The 16,795-nt window shown below is 50.1% G+C and overlaps 1 protein-coding gene across 1 annotated transcript; it reads right to left on the minus strand.

The window, feature by feature from the left end:
* Positions 1-6,391: 6,391 nt before the first annotated feature.
* LOC134057350 (olfactory receptor 14J1-like) lies at positions 6,392-8,714 on the minus strand. Its single transcript, XM_062514339.1, has one exon. It carries the CDS (start codon positions 8,688-8,690, stop codon positions 7,758-7,760), a length of 933 nt encoding a protein of 310 aa, XP_062370323.1. The 5' UTR covers positions 8,691-8,714; the 3' UTR covers positions 6,392-7,757.
* Positions 8,715-16,795: the final 8,081 nt, after the last annotated feature.

Consider the following 16,795-nt stretch of genomic DNA (forward strand, 5'->3'; position numbering starts at 1 on the left):
GGCGCGGTGCATGACGGGAGCTGTAGTCCCGGAAGTGTCTCGGACTGGGCATTTGGGGTCCGGGAAGGCTCCTGGGGGACACTTTTGAGTCCGAGCTGTGACTTGAGGTGTTCAGGGGGAACGTATAAGGTTCGGGAGCATTTGGGGGGGGCTTGGGGAGGTCTAACGGGGCCCTGTAGGGCGCGGAACACGGCGGGTGTTTTAAACGTGAAACTGCGTTGTATGGGGCTATGGGGCCGCGAGAGGTGACAGGAGATTAATTCCCAGAAGTGGTTGTAACGGGAATCTGTGGCGCTGGGAGCAATCAGGGAATCCGGAGCCGCTTTTGGGGGCTTCTGAGTGGATGGTGACGGGGCACTTCGGGATCCTGGAGAGTGTGGGGGACGCTTATGGGACATGGGGGGAGGGGGCAGATAGCGGAATTCTGTGGAGCGCGGGGCATGATGGACGTTGTAGTCCCAGCTCCAATGGGGCTCTATCGGGCCGCGGTGCATGATGGGAGTTATAGGCAAAAAGGAAAAGCTGGCGCTGTCACCAGGCCCCGCCCCCAGTCCCCGATCCCCGGCGCTGATTGGTTGGCGGCAGTGATGGGCGGGGGTGGGAGCAGCCCATTGAACCCCTCCAGTCTCTCCCAGTACAGCCCAGTTCATCCCCAGTACAGTTCAATGCAACCCCAGCACCTCTCCAGGCCCTCCCAATACACCTGAGTTCATTTGTATTCTCTTCCAGTTCTCCCCAGTGTCATCCATAGTACACCCACGTCATCCCCACACTATTCAGAGTGTCTCCAGCTTGTCCCAGTATACCCCAGAATTGCTCAAAGTATTCAAAATTTGCTCCAGTATTGCCCAGTATCAGTCCCAGTATGTCCCAGTATGTCCCAGTGTGTCTCTGTGTACGCCCACAGTCCATCCCAGTCCACCCAGATTCCCCCTCAGCATTCCCAGTGTTCCCCAGTGAGTTCCAGTCCTCCCCAGCGTTTCCAAGGTAAATTGAACTTCTCATGGTTTCCATGGCACCCAAACCCAGCAGTGGGGTCAGTGCAGTGTCCATGGCCACAGCCCCTGGCAGTGCCCAGTGCAGGTTGGGATGATGATCCACCCTCACAGCTGGCCCAGGGCAGCTCTGCAGTGGTTTTGGTGGCACCTTGGGCTGGCACACACCTGAGGAGTGTGTCTGTTTGCAGTGGGGGAAATTAGAAGATTGCTTCAAGAAAAGAGGAAAACCCCTCTTTGCCAGATCTCCTGAGGAGTGACCCTGGATCAGTATCGGTCACTGAATGCTGCAATCACCTCTGCTCTCTAGAGAACAGTAATAAAAAGGACACCATTTAAAATAGGAATGTGGTTACATTTCTTAGAAGTTCTTCTTGTAATATTTGTCCATAACTGAAGTTGAAGCTTTCCTCATGAACTGCACCAGACCAGAGGGAAATCAAGGCAGAGCTGTGGTTTGTTAGGAAACCTCTCAAGAGCTCCAAGTCACAATCAAAGTCCAAAGTTTCCTTTACTTTTAATGGGTCCCATTGAGGGACACAACTGAGAAAGTGTGCCCAGGTTGCAGTCAGAGCAGGAAATTGGAGGCAGTGATGACAGGAGGGGACAAAGAGAAGCCAAGTCTTGGTGGCCTGGGGCACAGCAGGGTCTGTGCCACCAAGGGCTGTGAGCAGACACCTTGTCCTGAGCCACTGGGGCCTCCTGGCACAGCCCCAGCAAGGCTGGGCACTGTCAGCCCTTGTCCTGCCCTCAGCATCCCCCCACATGCCAGTGGCCTCAGGGATCTGCTGGGACCAGTCCCTGGGGAGCCTTGGTCAGGAATGGCCCTGGGGGCTCCTTCATGCTCCCAGGGACTGCAGGTTTTTCCATGGACTTGGGGTTTTGCTCTTGTCTTGGAGTCTCTGAGAGCTTTGTGCAATCATGGCCTCCAATTCTCTGCTTTAATTAGTCTCTTGAGAGGCTTTGTCAGTAACAACACTCAGTGGGGCTCATGGGATCTTTAAGGTACTTCAATTTTTGAGGTACTTTCCTTTGTCCTTTCATCTCTCAGTCTCTCAGATGTTTTTGGACATTCGTGGCCCCCAGTTCTCTCCTCGAAGGAGTCAAAGAGAATCCTGTGTTGGGGATGGACCTCAGTGGAACCCATTAATGCTTTGAGACACTTTGGGTTTTTCTTCTGACTCTCACTCTTGGAAAGATAACTGCAATCTCCTCTCAGGCCCTGAGGTTCAAGGGCTCAGTGCCAAAAGCACCACGGAGCTCACTGGGATCAAGCAAGTCCTGACAAACCACGGCTCTGCCTTGATTTCCCTCTGGTCTGGTGCAGTTCTTCAGGAAGGTTTTCAAATCCACTTAGGGAGAAATATTTCAAAGAGCTTCTAAGAAATATTCATTCCTATTTTGAATGAATGGTTTTTAATACTGCTCTGTTTAGAGCAGATTTGACTGCAGCACTCTGTGACTGATATTGATCCAGGGTCTCTCCTCAGGAGCTCTGGCCTGCTCAGAGGAGCTGTGACTTGAGGTCTGACCCCATGTGGACAACCTTGCTCCATATTCCCCTACTCCATCCTGTCTGTCCTCCCTCATCTGGGACCTGCTTTGCTTGGAGACCTGGCTGCACTCAGACAGAGACAGGATTTTCCTTTACTTTTTTAGAAGAATCTAGAACTCCTAACTTTCACCATAAAAAACAGAGTCACTCCTCAGGTGTGTGCCAGACCAAGGTGCCACCAAGGAGGTTCCCCTTCCCTAAGGCAGAACCCTGGAAAGAATGTTTGAGACCTTTGAACTCCTTGGTTCCCTGAGGCCTTGCAGTGTCACAAAGGTCCCTTGGTTCCATGAGGTTCATTGGTGTCATCATGGTCTCTCTCCCTGGTTACATGAGGTTCATTGGTGTCACCATGGTCTCTCTCCTTGGTTCCAGGAGGTTCATTGGTGTCACCATGGTCTCTCTCCATGGTTCCAGGAGGTTCATTGGTGTCACCATGGTCTCTCTCCTTGGTTCCATGAGGTTCATTGGTGTCACCATGGTCTCTCTCCCTGGTTCCAGGAGGTTCATTGGTGTCACCATGGTCTCTCTCCTTGGCTCCAGGAGCCATCACAATGTCACAACAGCCCCCTGGTTCCAGGAGGTTCCTGCAGCAGGACTTCCCCTGTGGCACAGCACAGCTCATCTGTTCTGTCCATCAGCTGGGCCATCACTCAGGGCATCTTCCCCCTCTCAGCAATTGCTGAGATAACCCAGGCTGGACATCTGTCCTGTGCTGAGTTATCTCTGGTGCCAGGGAGGTGGAATTCCCAGCTGTCCATGAACATCATGCCTTGAGAGCAGACTGAAGGGAGGGAGATAAGCCTTGAATTTCTGAGTGACACACACTTCAGTTTAAAAAACTATAAAATATACACTAAACTTGCACCATACAAAACTCTTCTGCATAGTCCCTGGAAACAGGTAGGGCTTCACTCCCAAATCTGGATGAATCTTTGTGGTTCCTTTTCTGGAAGCTGAGTGAAAGGGCTCCATGTGCACTCCCTCATCAGTTCAGTGGTAAGTTCCATTGACTCCTGATCTCTGCTATTTCTTCACTGGCTGTAATATAGGTAACTTTATTGAGCACTGTGTTTGTAGTTCTGTTTATCCTGCGCACTACGTATGTTACTTAAAGTCTCTTGTCTGTTAATCTTGAGTCCATTCAAAATAAATATTTCATTTTATACTAGACATAATTTGCCATTCTAAAGAACTTGTGAGCAAAGGGAGTTTGGGGATCAGGTATCCTGAAACAGATCTACTGCCAGAAACCTGAGCATAAGGCAGGACTTGTCTAAGTTTTCACTAAAGTTTTAACATATTTCATTTAAAACAATGAACAAGAAATTTTTTCCCATTTATTCTTTTCCAGGTTATAGATGGATATTGCCAATCTCCAGCTGATATTGATCCCCAGCACCTCCTCACGCACTATGAACAGATATGAACATCAAGACCCTTTATGGCTGACAATCAATCACACTCTGTCCCTACCCCCACCCCACCATTTCCCTCATCCAAGCCCTGGCACTCAGAGCAGCCCAGTGCAAATCTGAGCTTCCTCCAGTCCAGGCTGTGCCTGCAGCTTTCAGCTCCTTGGCACCAAGTCCCAGTTGCTTTCCTTGGAGAAGGAGCTGCCCCAGACACAGAGGGATGTTCATTTGGGGTCAGCAAACAGAAGCCAAGGCAGGCCCAGCTCCATGGCAAACACAAGTGCAGCCCAAGGAGTGCTGGGCAATGGAGCCACATGCAGGGGTGTCCCCAGGGCTCAGGACTGGGGCCAGGGCAGTTCAATGTGTTCCTTGCTGATGTGGACCAGGCCATGGAGGGCACCCTGAGTCAGTGTCCAGGGGAGCCCAAGCTGGCTGGGAGTGTGGCTGTGCTGCAGGGCAGCAAGCTCTGCACAGGGATCTGGCCAGGCTGGAGCCATGGGCCCAGGACAATTGGATGAGCTTCAGCAAGGCCAAGGGCCGGCTCCTGCCCTGGGCTCACAACCACCCCAAATCCCTGGCCGTGCCCTGCCCCTGATCCCCACAGCCTGTCCTGTTTCCTTCATCCCTGCATTGCCAGGGACTTTGTGGGACAAGGGAGCTCTGCTGTGCCTGTGGAGGGAGGTGCAAGAGCCACCAGTGCAGTGGGCACCACAGCTCATCAGTTTTGTGTCCTTTGGGGGTCAGGAACTGCTGAGACTCAGAGGCACAGAAAGGTTTCTTTTAATGGCTAAGATAAAAAAAGTGTACCAACGATATAATTTATTAAACATCAAAATTCTTCCCTCAGCTCTGTGCAGTGTCAAAGCAGTGCCTAATATTTCTTCCATGCACATGGGATTTCCGTGCAGGAACAGTTTTAGACAAAGACATTAGGAAAACCTGATTCTGTGATAGATGTAAACACAATTATGATGTTGACTGATGTGGAATGACCAGAGAACAACTGCAGGAGGAAATCTGGGAGCAATGGGAAGGCCATAGGACCAGCTGGTCTAGTGAACAGACATCCTCAGACATGGCCATTTAAACAGGAGAGGTGGAAACCCCCAAATTGAGAGGGACATGAAATAACAGACAGTACAGTGGTATCACAGGTAGAGGGAAAGAGCAGGATTTCTTCTCCTGCCATCAGTACACATCCAGAAAATTTACGTTCTCTCCTGGTGGGAAAACTTGGACGTTTCTTCAAGTACTCAAATACCCCATCTTATGACATGTGCTCACGCACCTCGCAAGCTGCAGGTTCCCAACATCCCCAGGACTGCTCTTGTCCCATAAACATCTCCTCTGGCCCATTCCAAAATTGGGATTAACATGGAAAATATTTTATCAAGTCTGCAGAAACTGGGTCAGACCAAGTGGTTCAAGGCTGGATTTGGTCTGAATCTGGAAATCCCAAAAGACAGAAACAGCATCATTTCAGAACCTGTCTGAGCCCATGGGAACAAGAGTTTTCCACATGTCCTGTCAGATCTCCCCTCTGTCCCCCTTTCCACCCACTGTCTTTTGTCTCCCCCCTGGCCCCCCGGTGAAGATCCTGGCTCTGTGTTCTCCATCAGCTCCTGGCTGGCACTGCCAGGCTGGGATGAGGAGCCCCTCAGCCTTCCCTGCTCCGGGCTGGACAAGCCCAGCTCCCTCAGCCTCTGCTCACAGCCAAAGGGCTCCAGCCCCACCTTGGAGGCCCTTCCCTCACCCTGCTCCAGCTGCCAGACATCTTTCCTGCCCTGGGCAACCCAAACCAGGCCCCAGTGCCCTGGATAATCCACGTCCTTGATGTCCTGGTCCCACAGCCCTGGGTGCTCCTGCCCTGCCTCGCTGCCAGGGCACACGGCTGCCTCCTGCCCAGCTCCTGCCCACCAGGAGTTTTCTGACAGGGCCTGGTGGATACAGGGAGGGCTGTGGATGTTGTCTGCTTGAACTTTAGCCTTTGACACCCCATCCCACAGCATTCCCTGGAAAAGCTGAAGCCTGTGTCTTGGAGCGGTTCACCCCTCCCTGGGCTAAGAACTGGATGGACATCGGGGCCCAGAGAGTGGTGGGGAATGGTGCCACATGCAGCGTGTGTGCAGTGGTGTCCTGCAGGGATCAGTGTGGGCCCAGTCCTGTTTAACATCTTTATTGATGATGTGGAGAAGGGAGCACAGTGCACCATCAGCAAATGTGCAGATGGCACCAAGCTGGGTGTGAGTGTGGATGTGCTGGAGGGTAGGAGAGCTCTGCAGAGGGACCTGGACAGGCTGGATCCAGGGCACAAATCCAACAGGGTGAGGTTTAACAAGACCAAGAGCTGGGTCCCGCACCTTGACCACACCAACCCCTGCAGTGCTCCAGGCTGGGGACAGAGTGGCTGGAGAGGGGCCAGGCAGAAAGGGACCTGGGGGCAGTGATGGACAGCAGGGTGGACATGAGCCAGCAGTGTGCCCAGGTGGGCAATGGCACCTGGCCTGTGTTATAAGTGAGTTACAGGAATTGATAGAAATAAATTTGATTAGATTTAGTATAATTTATTGAGTAAGTTACAGTAAGTAAAAGAGTGTTGTGTGATTGGGGAGTTTTTGTGTTATTAATGGTTCATGATTTTTTATTTGATAGTTTTGATTTATATATTTTTTAAATTTTTGTGTTATGTATCTTTTTTGTTGTGTTTTGTGTATATGTGGTGTGTTGTAAGGGGTTTTTTTTGTTTTCTAGTCGTTGTGAAGATGAAGGTTTTTTATTATTTTGGTGTTTTGACGAATTTTTATATATTTCTTATATAATTTTTAGGATTTTTAATTTTTATTTATTATATTGGATGGTTGTAGTTAGATTTCATGTTTGTAGTGAGGTTGTATATTTGTAGTTAGATTTTGGGAAATATATATTTTGGGTTTTTTTTGTTGTTAATTAGGTTTGGTGAATAAATATTGATTGCATTTTTTTTTATTATTTTTTATTTTTTTATTGAACTGTTGTAATTTTTTATGATTTAGAATTCGAGTTTTAGTTAAGATTGAGGGTTTTTTGTTGGTTTATATTTTGTTTGGATGAGTATGAAATGGGTAGTTTTTAGGTGGATTTTTATAATAGTAATTATTTTGTTAAGAATATATGGTTTAAATGATAAGTTAAAATTAGTAATATTATTAGTTTGGTAAGAGATGATAAGAGGGTGGTAAGTTATGGGGAATGGTTAAACTATGATTTATATTAATTTTGTTGGGTGGTTTTTGTGTTTTGATTTTTTTATTTTTTTGTAGTTTTGTTATGGTATTTTGTGTAATTTTGGTATGATTTGTATATATATATAGGGTTTTTTTAAAAATATTGTAAAGTTTTTTTTTGTGGTAAAAATATTAATGGATGAGGAATGGTGTGACCATCAGGAGCCGAGCTGCTGTGCCACCCCTGACCTGCCCCCACCTCTGCACACAGATATTGCTGCTGCAGCTCTAGAGAAGGGAGCAGAAGGAAGCTCCAAAGAAAGGAGATCTCCAGTAAAAACAGTTTTGGGAGATCCTTTAGTTAATTTAAAGCTACAGAGAACAGAGCCCGTCCTGGACAGAGTCTGGGGCCAGAGCAAAGGAGGAGAGACAAAATAATATCACAAATATGGGCATGATTTTGTGCACAAATTATTAGACTAAAACAAACGTAAAAAATTCCAGCAATGAAGGGGAAAAAAAAGAATTCTCAAAAATTACTCATATTACAAGTGAGTAGGAGATATTGGCAACTTGCACAAATTGGAAAGGTTTACTGTTTCTGAAACCATGCAGTCATCAGTGTCCACACTGCAGCCTTGAGCTCCTGGTTCCTCAGGCTGTAGATGAGGGGGTTCAGGGCTGGAGACACCACTGAGTACAGAACTGACAGGGCCAGATCCAGGGATGGGGAGGAGATGGAGGGGGGCTTAAGGTAGGCAAATGTGGCAGTGGTGATAAACAGAGACACCACAGCCAGGTGAGGGAGACAGGTGGAAAAGGCTTTGTGCCTTCCCTGTTCAGAGGGGATCCTCAGCACAGCCCTGAAGATCTGCACATAGGAGAAAACAATGAACACAAAACAGCCAAATACCAAACAGGCACTAACAGCAATGAGCCCAAGTTCCCTGAGGTAGGAGTGTGAGCAGGAGAGTTTGAGGATCTGGGGGATTTCACAGAAGAACTGGCCCAGGGCATTGCCATGGCACAGGGGCAGGGAAAATGTATTGGCTGTGTGCAGCAGAGCATTGAGAAAGGCACTGGCCCAGGCAGCTGCTGCCATGTGGGCACAAGCTCTGCTGCCCAGGAGGGTCCCGTAGTGCAGGGGTTTGCAGATGGACACGTAGCGGTCGTAGCACATGATGGTCAGGAGGGACAACTCTGCTGACATGAAGAACATGAAGAAAAAGAGCTGAGCTGCACATGCAGAGTAGGAGATGTTGTTGGTGTGCCAGAGGGAATTGTGCATGGCTTTGGGGACAGTGGTGCAGATGGAGCCCAGGTCAGTGAGGGCCAGGTTGAGCAGGAAGAAGAACATGGGGGTGTGCAGGTGGTGGCCGCAGGCTACGGCGCTGATGATGAGGCCGTTGGCCAGGAGGGCAGCCAGGGAGATGCCCAGGAAGAGGCAGAAGTGCAGGAGCTGCAGCTGCCGCGTGTCTGCCAATGCCAGCAGGAGGAAGTGCCTGATGGAGCTGCTGTTGGACATTTGCTGTGTCTTGGCATGAGGATCTGTAAGAACAGTAATAATGGAATAGTTTGGTTTGGAGATGACTTGAAATATCCCAGCCCAGCTTGGTGTCACTTTCCCCCCACTGCCTGCCCAGGGCTCTGCTGCCTGGAGCTCTCCCTGCCAGCTGCTGCTTCCCTGTGCCCAGGGCTGGGCCCTGCCAGTGCTGCCAGAGCCCAGCCCAGCCCTGGGGGCTCAGCTCTGCCCTGCAGACCCCTCCCAGCACAGGGCAATGCCAGGGCCAGCTCTGCCTCTGCAGGCTCTGATGGCAAAGTCAGAGCAACCCTGAGGAGGCTGGAAAGACAACACTGATGGTGCCTGTAAGGGACCCTGTGCTGATTTCTTTCTTTGCCTGGTTTATTCAGACCTGAGAGAAATTGTTCTTATTGTTCTCAACCTGAACACACATATGAATATCAATGTTCAATTTTCCATCTAGGCAACCCTGAGCAGTAGATTATAAAATCAGGATTTTCCCTTTTATGCAGCCCCTGACTTGCTGTGCTCCCTGTATAATCTATTTGGAAATGTTCTGTAGTTAAATGTTGTGCTGGGAGCAGTCCTGATCAATGCACCATCCTCACCGCACAAGGAGAACACTTCCAAGTCTCACCAGCTGTCTCCCTCCACCCAGACCTTGTCCCCCAGTGCTGTCAGCAGCTCCCAGGGCTGGCTGAGAGCTGTCCCTGGCAGGCAGCAGAGTCCCTGCCCAGCACAGCACCCTGGGCTGCAGGACCCTGCTCTGCAGGACAGCCCTGGGCACCCCTGGCTGCTCTACAGGAGAGAGAATCAGAGAATGTACTCACAGAGTCTGTGGGCATTGGGATGTTCCAGCTTTAGGAGATCCCTGCAGGAGCTGCAGCTGCATTGTCCTGCAGCCAGAGGCTTCCTGTGTCCAGGGCTGGGAGTGATTCTGCCCCAGGCACTTGTGAGCATCTTCCCAGCCCTGACTGATTGAAGATCTCTGTGCTGTGCCTGGGATGGCTGCAGGCCATGCCCTCAGCCCTGCTGGGCTGGGAGAAGAGCTGCAAATCAGCAGAAAGGTCTTTTTGAAGCTTTTCATGGTTGCCAGGAGCTGCCTCTGTGCTAGGAGCCCAGCCCAGCTCACTAGCAGAGACACAACACAAGGACTTTAATGACCCTCTTGAGGCTTTGATGCTGTTTACATCAGACACAGTCCCCCATACTGTGCTTAAAATCTTCACAAAAACCCAAAGTGATATTCAAACTGCAAAGTTTCTTGAAGTTTTAACAGACTCCAGTAAGGAACACAACTGAGAAAATGTCCCCATGTTCCAGTTAGAGCAGAACACTGGTAGCTGTGATGACAGGTGGGGACAAAGACAAGGGAAAGGTGTCTGTGATACTGAGCAAACCTGGATGTGTCTCAGCAGTGCCAAGGGCCAAGGGCTGAGCCCCAGCCCCTGGCAAGGCAGATCCTGTCCCTCCCTCCTTGCTCAGGGCTCTTCCCGGGGCACTGGGCTCTGGGGATGTGCAATGCCAAGGGCAGCACCATGGGGCGGCCCCTGCCAGGCTGCTGAGCAGGGACAAGGAGGCAATGAGGCCCCAGCACAGCAAGGCTCACTTGTCCCCTGCTGGCCAAGGGCCCAGGGCCAGCAGCCATGGCCAAAGTGCTGCAGCACTTGGCTCTGGCAGGGCCTTTCAGCTGCTGCCCATCCCTGTGCCCTCTGCAGCCCAGGCTGTCCTACGGTGTCCATGCCCTGCCCCTCTGTCCCTGCAGGCTGTCCTCATCCCCCGGCTGCCCCACCTGGCTGGCCCCTTCCTTTGCTGACAGCTCTGCGTCCTGCCTGCCTCTGCCTGCACACACAAAGCCTTGGGCTGCTCCAGACTCCTTCTGGATGCCAGGTTTCACTACAGCCCTGCCCTGCGAGTGATATTTCTTTAACCTTGGGTCCAGTCTGAACCATCCCAGCTGCTCTTGGCATCAATTCTTTCTGTTTTTCTCAGGCTGTTTTCAACTATGTCCAAAGGATCCCCTATCTATGAAACCTCCCTTCAATCCCTCCCTGGGCTCTCTTCTGTCCTCAGTCTCCACTCCACTGAACACAGAGCTCCTTTGTCCTTATACATTGGTCATGTTCTTGCAGCCTCCAAACCCAAACTTGGGAGATTCACAGAATTCTTAGAATTCACAAAACTCACAGAATGAGTGGGTTGGAAGAGACCTTCAAGAACATCAAATCCAACCCATGCCCTAACACCTCAACTTGACCATAGTCACAAGTTCCATATTCAGACGTTTTTTTTAACATCCATGGGTGTTGACTCCACCACCTCTCCAGGCAGACCATTCCAGTACTTTTATCACTCTTTCCGTGAAAAACTATTTTCCTAGTATCCAGCCAATTGTTCCCTTTAAACAATTTGAGACTGTGTCCTCTTGTTCTGTTACTTGCTGCCTGGTGATCTCTGGACCCTCTCCACGTTGTTGGCAAATGAAAATATTCTGCTCATAGTCTAAGGAAATCACCAGAGAACAAGGAATCCAGACCTGTCTGTCCTAGCTACTTTTGTCTGGGCCCAGTTCTTGGACAGATGTAATTTTGGAGGTAGAATCCCAGATTTGGCATTGGCAGCTTGGTAAGGAGGGCAGTTCTTTTCCACTGGAAGGAAAGCACTGAGTCCCAGTGTGTGGTGGTAGATGAGAGACAGCCCTCAGGAGGCCTGGGCTAGCCTGAGCTGTCTGTCCTGGCAGATTTTGGCTGGGAGCAACCCTTGTATATGAAGAACTTCTCATGGGGATTGCCAATTCCAGCCCTGGGCACCTGGAAAAGGGGATGGTTCTGCTCCACAGGAAGGAAAGCCCAGAGCCCCAGTGTTCCAGGGGCTGATGAGAGGCAGCCCATGACATGCCAGGATCAGCTGGACTGTGCAGGTGGCCCCCAGGAGGCCAAACCATCCCCACCCATTCCATGTCCATTCCTTTACAAATCCATTTCTTACAAATATCAATCACACAATGCTGCAATCATGTCAGCTCTAGAGAGAACAGTAATAAAACACACACTTAAAATAGGGATGGAGATTTCTGAGAATCTCTTTGACACATTTCTCCATAGCTGGAGTTGAAATCCTTCCCGATGAATGGCACCACACCAGAGGGAAATCAAGACAGAACCATGGTTTCATAGGAAACCGCTCAAAAATTCAGTCATAGTCAAACTCCAAAGTCTCTGATACTGTTCATGGGTCCCACTGAGGGTCACAACTGAGAAAGTGTCTTCAGGTTCCAGTCAGAGCAGGAAATTGGATGCAGAAATATCAAGTTGTGTGGGAAATGCAGGCATGGAGAGCTCTCAGGGCCTTGTTCATACAGGCTGAGAGATAGAGATGGATCCAAGGTTTGACCTAAGACCTTGGAGTAAGCTTGAAGTACTAGAGTGCTGAAAGTAAAATAGACATGAATCAAGAATATAAGTTTGCAATTTAAGCAGAAATATGTTTTAAGCAAACAGATATGTATTATGTAAGCAAAGCACTATGTTAAGTGAGATCTTAAAAGATTTTCAAGTTTAGCAGTAGAAGCTGTAATAAAGGTAGCTAGAAGTTTAAGGTGTATCAGTATAAGTGTGTGAAGTGTTATATGATTGGTTGAAAAATGATGCGTTGCAGCAGAGCCATGGGAAGCAAAGCAAATAATGACTGGTGTAAAAAGACAGTAGCAAAGTTCCTAGAAGTATTGGATTGGCTAAAAGCTTACATAAGTCATTATAACTAAGAATGAAGCAGCTCCTGATATTATGGCATTGGAGCTAAGACTTTTTATGTCTCAGCCTTCTTTGAGACTGCTGCCACGAGGCAATAAACCATGTTTTGCAATGTCTCTCTCTTGCCCCATCATTTATAGTAATCATCTCCTGCTAGGGATTATTTGTCCATCAGATGTGCTGATTGAAATCCATAAGGATTTCAAGACACTAAATCTACCCCATTAAAATCAATAGGGATTTAGGGACACCAAATGTACCCAATTCAAGTCAATGGGATTTAGGGACACCAAGTCTATCCATTAAAGTCAATGGGGATTTTGCCAAAACTTGGTGCTAAAATGGGTAAATTTGGGAGACATCTTGGTCTGAATTCTGTGAATTTCTGCTCCAGGTTGACAGTGCTGATGCTTTGGAAGTTGTGGATGAATTCCTGGAAGCCAATCCCAAATGCCTGATGCCACACCTGTGGCCCATGCTGGAGCTGTTCCTCCAGGTAAGTGGGAAAATTTCCATTTTCAGCCTAAAGTGTGGGAATTGCTATCAGAAAATTGGGGTTTTTAGCAGCAAATATTTTGGGACATCAAGTCTGCCATTTGAGGTGCATGAAGATTGAATGACATCAGGTCTACCCCACTGAAATAAAGGACTATCAGGACACCAGGTCTACCACATTGAAGTCAATAGGAATGTAGAGAGACCAGGTCTACCTATTAAAGTCAATAGGGATTTAGGGAAGCCAGGTCTACCCAGAAAAAGCAATGAGGATTTTGGGATACCTGTTTTAGGAGGCCCCAGGGTTTTTCTGTGATCCAGGTGTCCAAGGGGTACCCAGATGTATCCAGGTGATTTTTGGGGGGATCCAGGAGATTTTTGATGCCCCTAGGTGTCCCGACTCACCTTGATGGGCTGGGAAAAGATCACAGCCACCACTGCATTGTGGCAGTTGATGTGGACACAGATGACCCTTGGTGTTGGGGGCCTGTCAGAGGGCACCCTAACATTCTGCGGGTCCCCCAAAACTCCAGGTGAAGGCCTCTGGGGTGGGAGGGAGCCCCGAGTTATCTCGGGAGAGGATGCAGGGCAGGTACACTCAGGCGCTTTGGTCTGTGGGGTCGGTGAAGACGGCATTCTGCACCAGCTCCAGCTCTCACAGGGGCAAAGGGGGCACCCCAAAATCTCAGGGGGGAAGCGAGGTCAACCAAATTCATGTGCGTAAAACCTCTGTAAACCACAAAGGAAGTTCTGGGTATGTATTTTATATAGTGCTGAGGTGCATGTGGGATATCTGCTCCAAAAATGCGCACACCTTCAGTGACCTGTGCCTCTCCTTTTATTCTCTACACATTAGGATTGAACAGTTGTCCTGGTTTGAAAGACAGGTGTTTGCTAAGGAAAGCAGAAGCTTCCCTTTGGACTGAAAAAAAAAAAAGTGATTCTTCCGATTATTATAATTTTGGAATTAAGAGAGAGCTCTCAGGCAAAGATATGGGGGTAGGAATAACAGTTCTTTACTAGTATCTCTAACAAGACAAACAAGAACAACAACAGCTATGAAATTACCCACAAACAGAACAGTAACTCAGTCCCAGTGTTTTTTGGCTGCAGGCACCTTTTCCCTGAGCTGCAGTTCCCAGTGCTGGGGGCGGGCGGGTCCCGCAGAGCTGCAGGAGGGCTGGGGGTGGTGGCAGCGCTGTCCCAGGGGGAGAGAGAGATGGAGAGAGCTCTCCACTCATGGTGTGGGTCCTAGTGCTCAGCAGAGTGCTGGATGGTGGGAGTTCACAGTGAGAAGGCAGCAGGGCAGGGTCCGATAGTGGTTTCCCGACGCTGGGATGGCAGGGATGGGACACCGGCGGCGATCGTCCTTCTCGTCCGAACTCCGCGGGGGAAATGGGCCGAGGCCCAGCCTTCCGCTTCCTCTTCTGGCTGTTTGAATCTCGCGGGGTTTCCCTCTTCTCTCTCCTCCCCTTGTCACCAGGGCCCAGTCAACAGGTACCTTAGCATGACAATGGGGAAAATTGCACAGAGGGAAAAAGGGAGAGAACCAACCCCCAACATTATCCACCCCGAATTTTCCCCTACCATCATGCTAAATCAAATTAAAATCTTCAAATTATAGACATCCATACATTTACAGATACAGGCACAGTATTGTAGATAGTTCACCCTAAAACAAGGTCTCCTTGGGGTATGCATCGGGTCTATCCATCCCTTTGCATCACTGACCAGGTACAACCTGGCCCTTGAGCAAAAACCACCCCACAAATTGGATTGTCTTTGCTGGAGGCAGAGTTCACCCAAACAGTTTTTCCTAGCATACCTCTCATATGCACCACTGGAACCTTGTCCCCATCTGGTGTTCTCAAGGGCTCAGACTGGGCAGGGCCTGCTCAATTAGTGGAACCTCGGGTGTTCACTAACCATGTGGCCTTTGGTAGATTAATCTCCCAGTTCTTGAAAGTCCCCCCACCCAGTGCCTTCAAGGTGGTTTTAAGCAGCCCATTGCACCGTTCCACTTTCCCAGCCGCTGGTGCATGATAAGGAATGTGGTACACCCACTCGATGCCGTGTTCTCTGGCCCAGGTGTTTATGAGGCTGTTCTTGAAATGAGTCCCATTGTCTGACTCAATTCTCTCAGGGGTACCATGTCTCCAAAGGACTTGTTTTTCCAGGCCCAGGATGGTGTTGCGGGCAGTGGCATGAGGCACAGGGTAGGTCTCCAACCATCCAGTGGTGGCTTCCACCATGGTCAGCACGTAGCGCTTGCCTTGGCGTGTCTGAGGCAGTGTGATGTAGTCAATCTGCCAGGCCTCCCCATACTTATATTTGGACCACCGCCCCCCATACCAGAGGGGCTTCACTCGCTTGGCTTGCTTGATGGCAGCACACGTCTCACAGTCATGGATAACCTGGGAAATGCTGTCCATGGTGAGATCCACCCCTCGGTCTCGTGCCCACTTATAGGTAGCATCTCTGCCTTGGTGACCTGAGGCATCGTGGGCCCATCGAGCCAGGAACAACTCTCCCTTGTGTTGCCAGTCTAAGTCTATCTGTGACACCTCTCTCCTTGCAGCCTGATCTACTTGCTCATTGTGTTGGTGCTCCTCATTAGCCCGACTCTTGGGGACATGGGCATCTACATGACGGACCTTTACGGGTAGCTTCTCTACCCGACTGGCAATGTCTTTCCACTCATCAGCAGCCCAGTTTGGTTTTCCCCTATGTTGCCAGTTAGCTTTTTTCCATCTTTCCAGCCAGCCCCACAGAGCATTGGCTACCATCCATGAATCAGTGTAAAGGTAAAGCTTTGGCCACTTCTCTCTTTCAGCAATGTCCAGGGCCAGCTGAACGGCTTTGAGTTCAGCAAGTCGACTTGATCCACCTTCTCCTTCAGTAGCTTGTGCAACCTGTCGTGTGGGGCTCCATACGGCTGCTTTCCACTTCTGGTTCATCCCCACGATGTGAAAAGAGCGTAGCGAGTTTCATCTGCTGGCAGTTGGTTGTATGGCGGGGCTTCATCAGCCCGGGTCACTTGTTCTTGCTCCTCTTCATCGGCAAGACCAAAATTTTCACCTTCTGGCCAGTTTGTAATTGTTTCCAAAATCCCAGGGCGATTTAGGTTTCCGATACGGGCGCACAGTGTGATGAGGGCGATCCACTTGCTCCATGTGGCATCGGTGGCATGGTGGGTAGAGGAGACCTTCCCTTTAAACATCCATCCCAGCACTGGTAGTCGGGGTGCCAGGAGGAGCTGTGCTTCTGTGCCAATCACCTCTGAGGCAGCTTGAACTCCTTCATAAGCAGCCAAGCTACCCTTGCATATATACAGAAATTAGGAGGCAGAATCCCAGTGTTGGCCATGAATGCCTGTGCTTGAAAGATCTTTTTATCATGGGAAGAAAATATCCAGGGACTGCCGCCGGGGTACGCAGGGCTTGGCACAGGCCTAGAAGGCAACGGAAAATCAGACATGGGGACAAATGGCCCCAGGGCTTCAGTGACAGCAGCAGCAGCAGCAGCAGTGACAGAAGCGATTTTGTCGACCCTCTGGCTCTCCTCTCCCTCTCCCGCAGTCCCACAGCCTCTCTCGGTCTCTCTTCCCCTGGGTCCCCCTCCTCTGCCAGTCTCCATCTCCCAGTTCCGAGCCGGGCCATGCCCTCGGGCTGCCCTGGCCCCAGGCGGGGCTTTCCCATCTCCATCCCCGTCCCCATCCATCCCGCCACGGTCTCACCTCCACCCGGCTCTGGCTGTACTGGCGGTGGTGCTGCTGGATGGACATCAGTGCGTGGAGCGGCATCGCCTCCCTTTGGCTCCGCCTGTCCCGACACCGGCCCCGGACCCGGCCCCGGCCCCAAC

The sequence above is a fragment of the Cinclus cinclus genome, unplaced genomic scaffold (assembly GCF_963662255.1).
Source record: "Cinclus cinclus unplaced genomic scaffold, bCinCin1.1 SCAFFOLD_32, whole genome shotgun sequence".
Classification (NCBI taxonomy): Eukaryota; Metazoa; Chordata; class Aves; order Passeriformes; family Cinclidae; genus Cinclus; species Cinclus cinclus.

Coding starts and splice junctions, on each gene's coding strand:
- LOC134057350 (XM_062514339.1), bottom strand. CDS start 8,690: ATGTCCAACAGCAGCTCCATCAGGCACTTCCTCCTGCTGGCATTGGCA.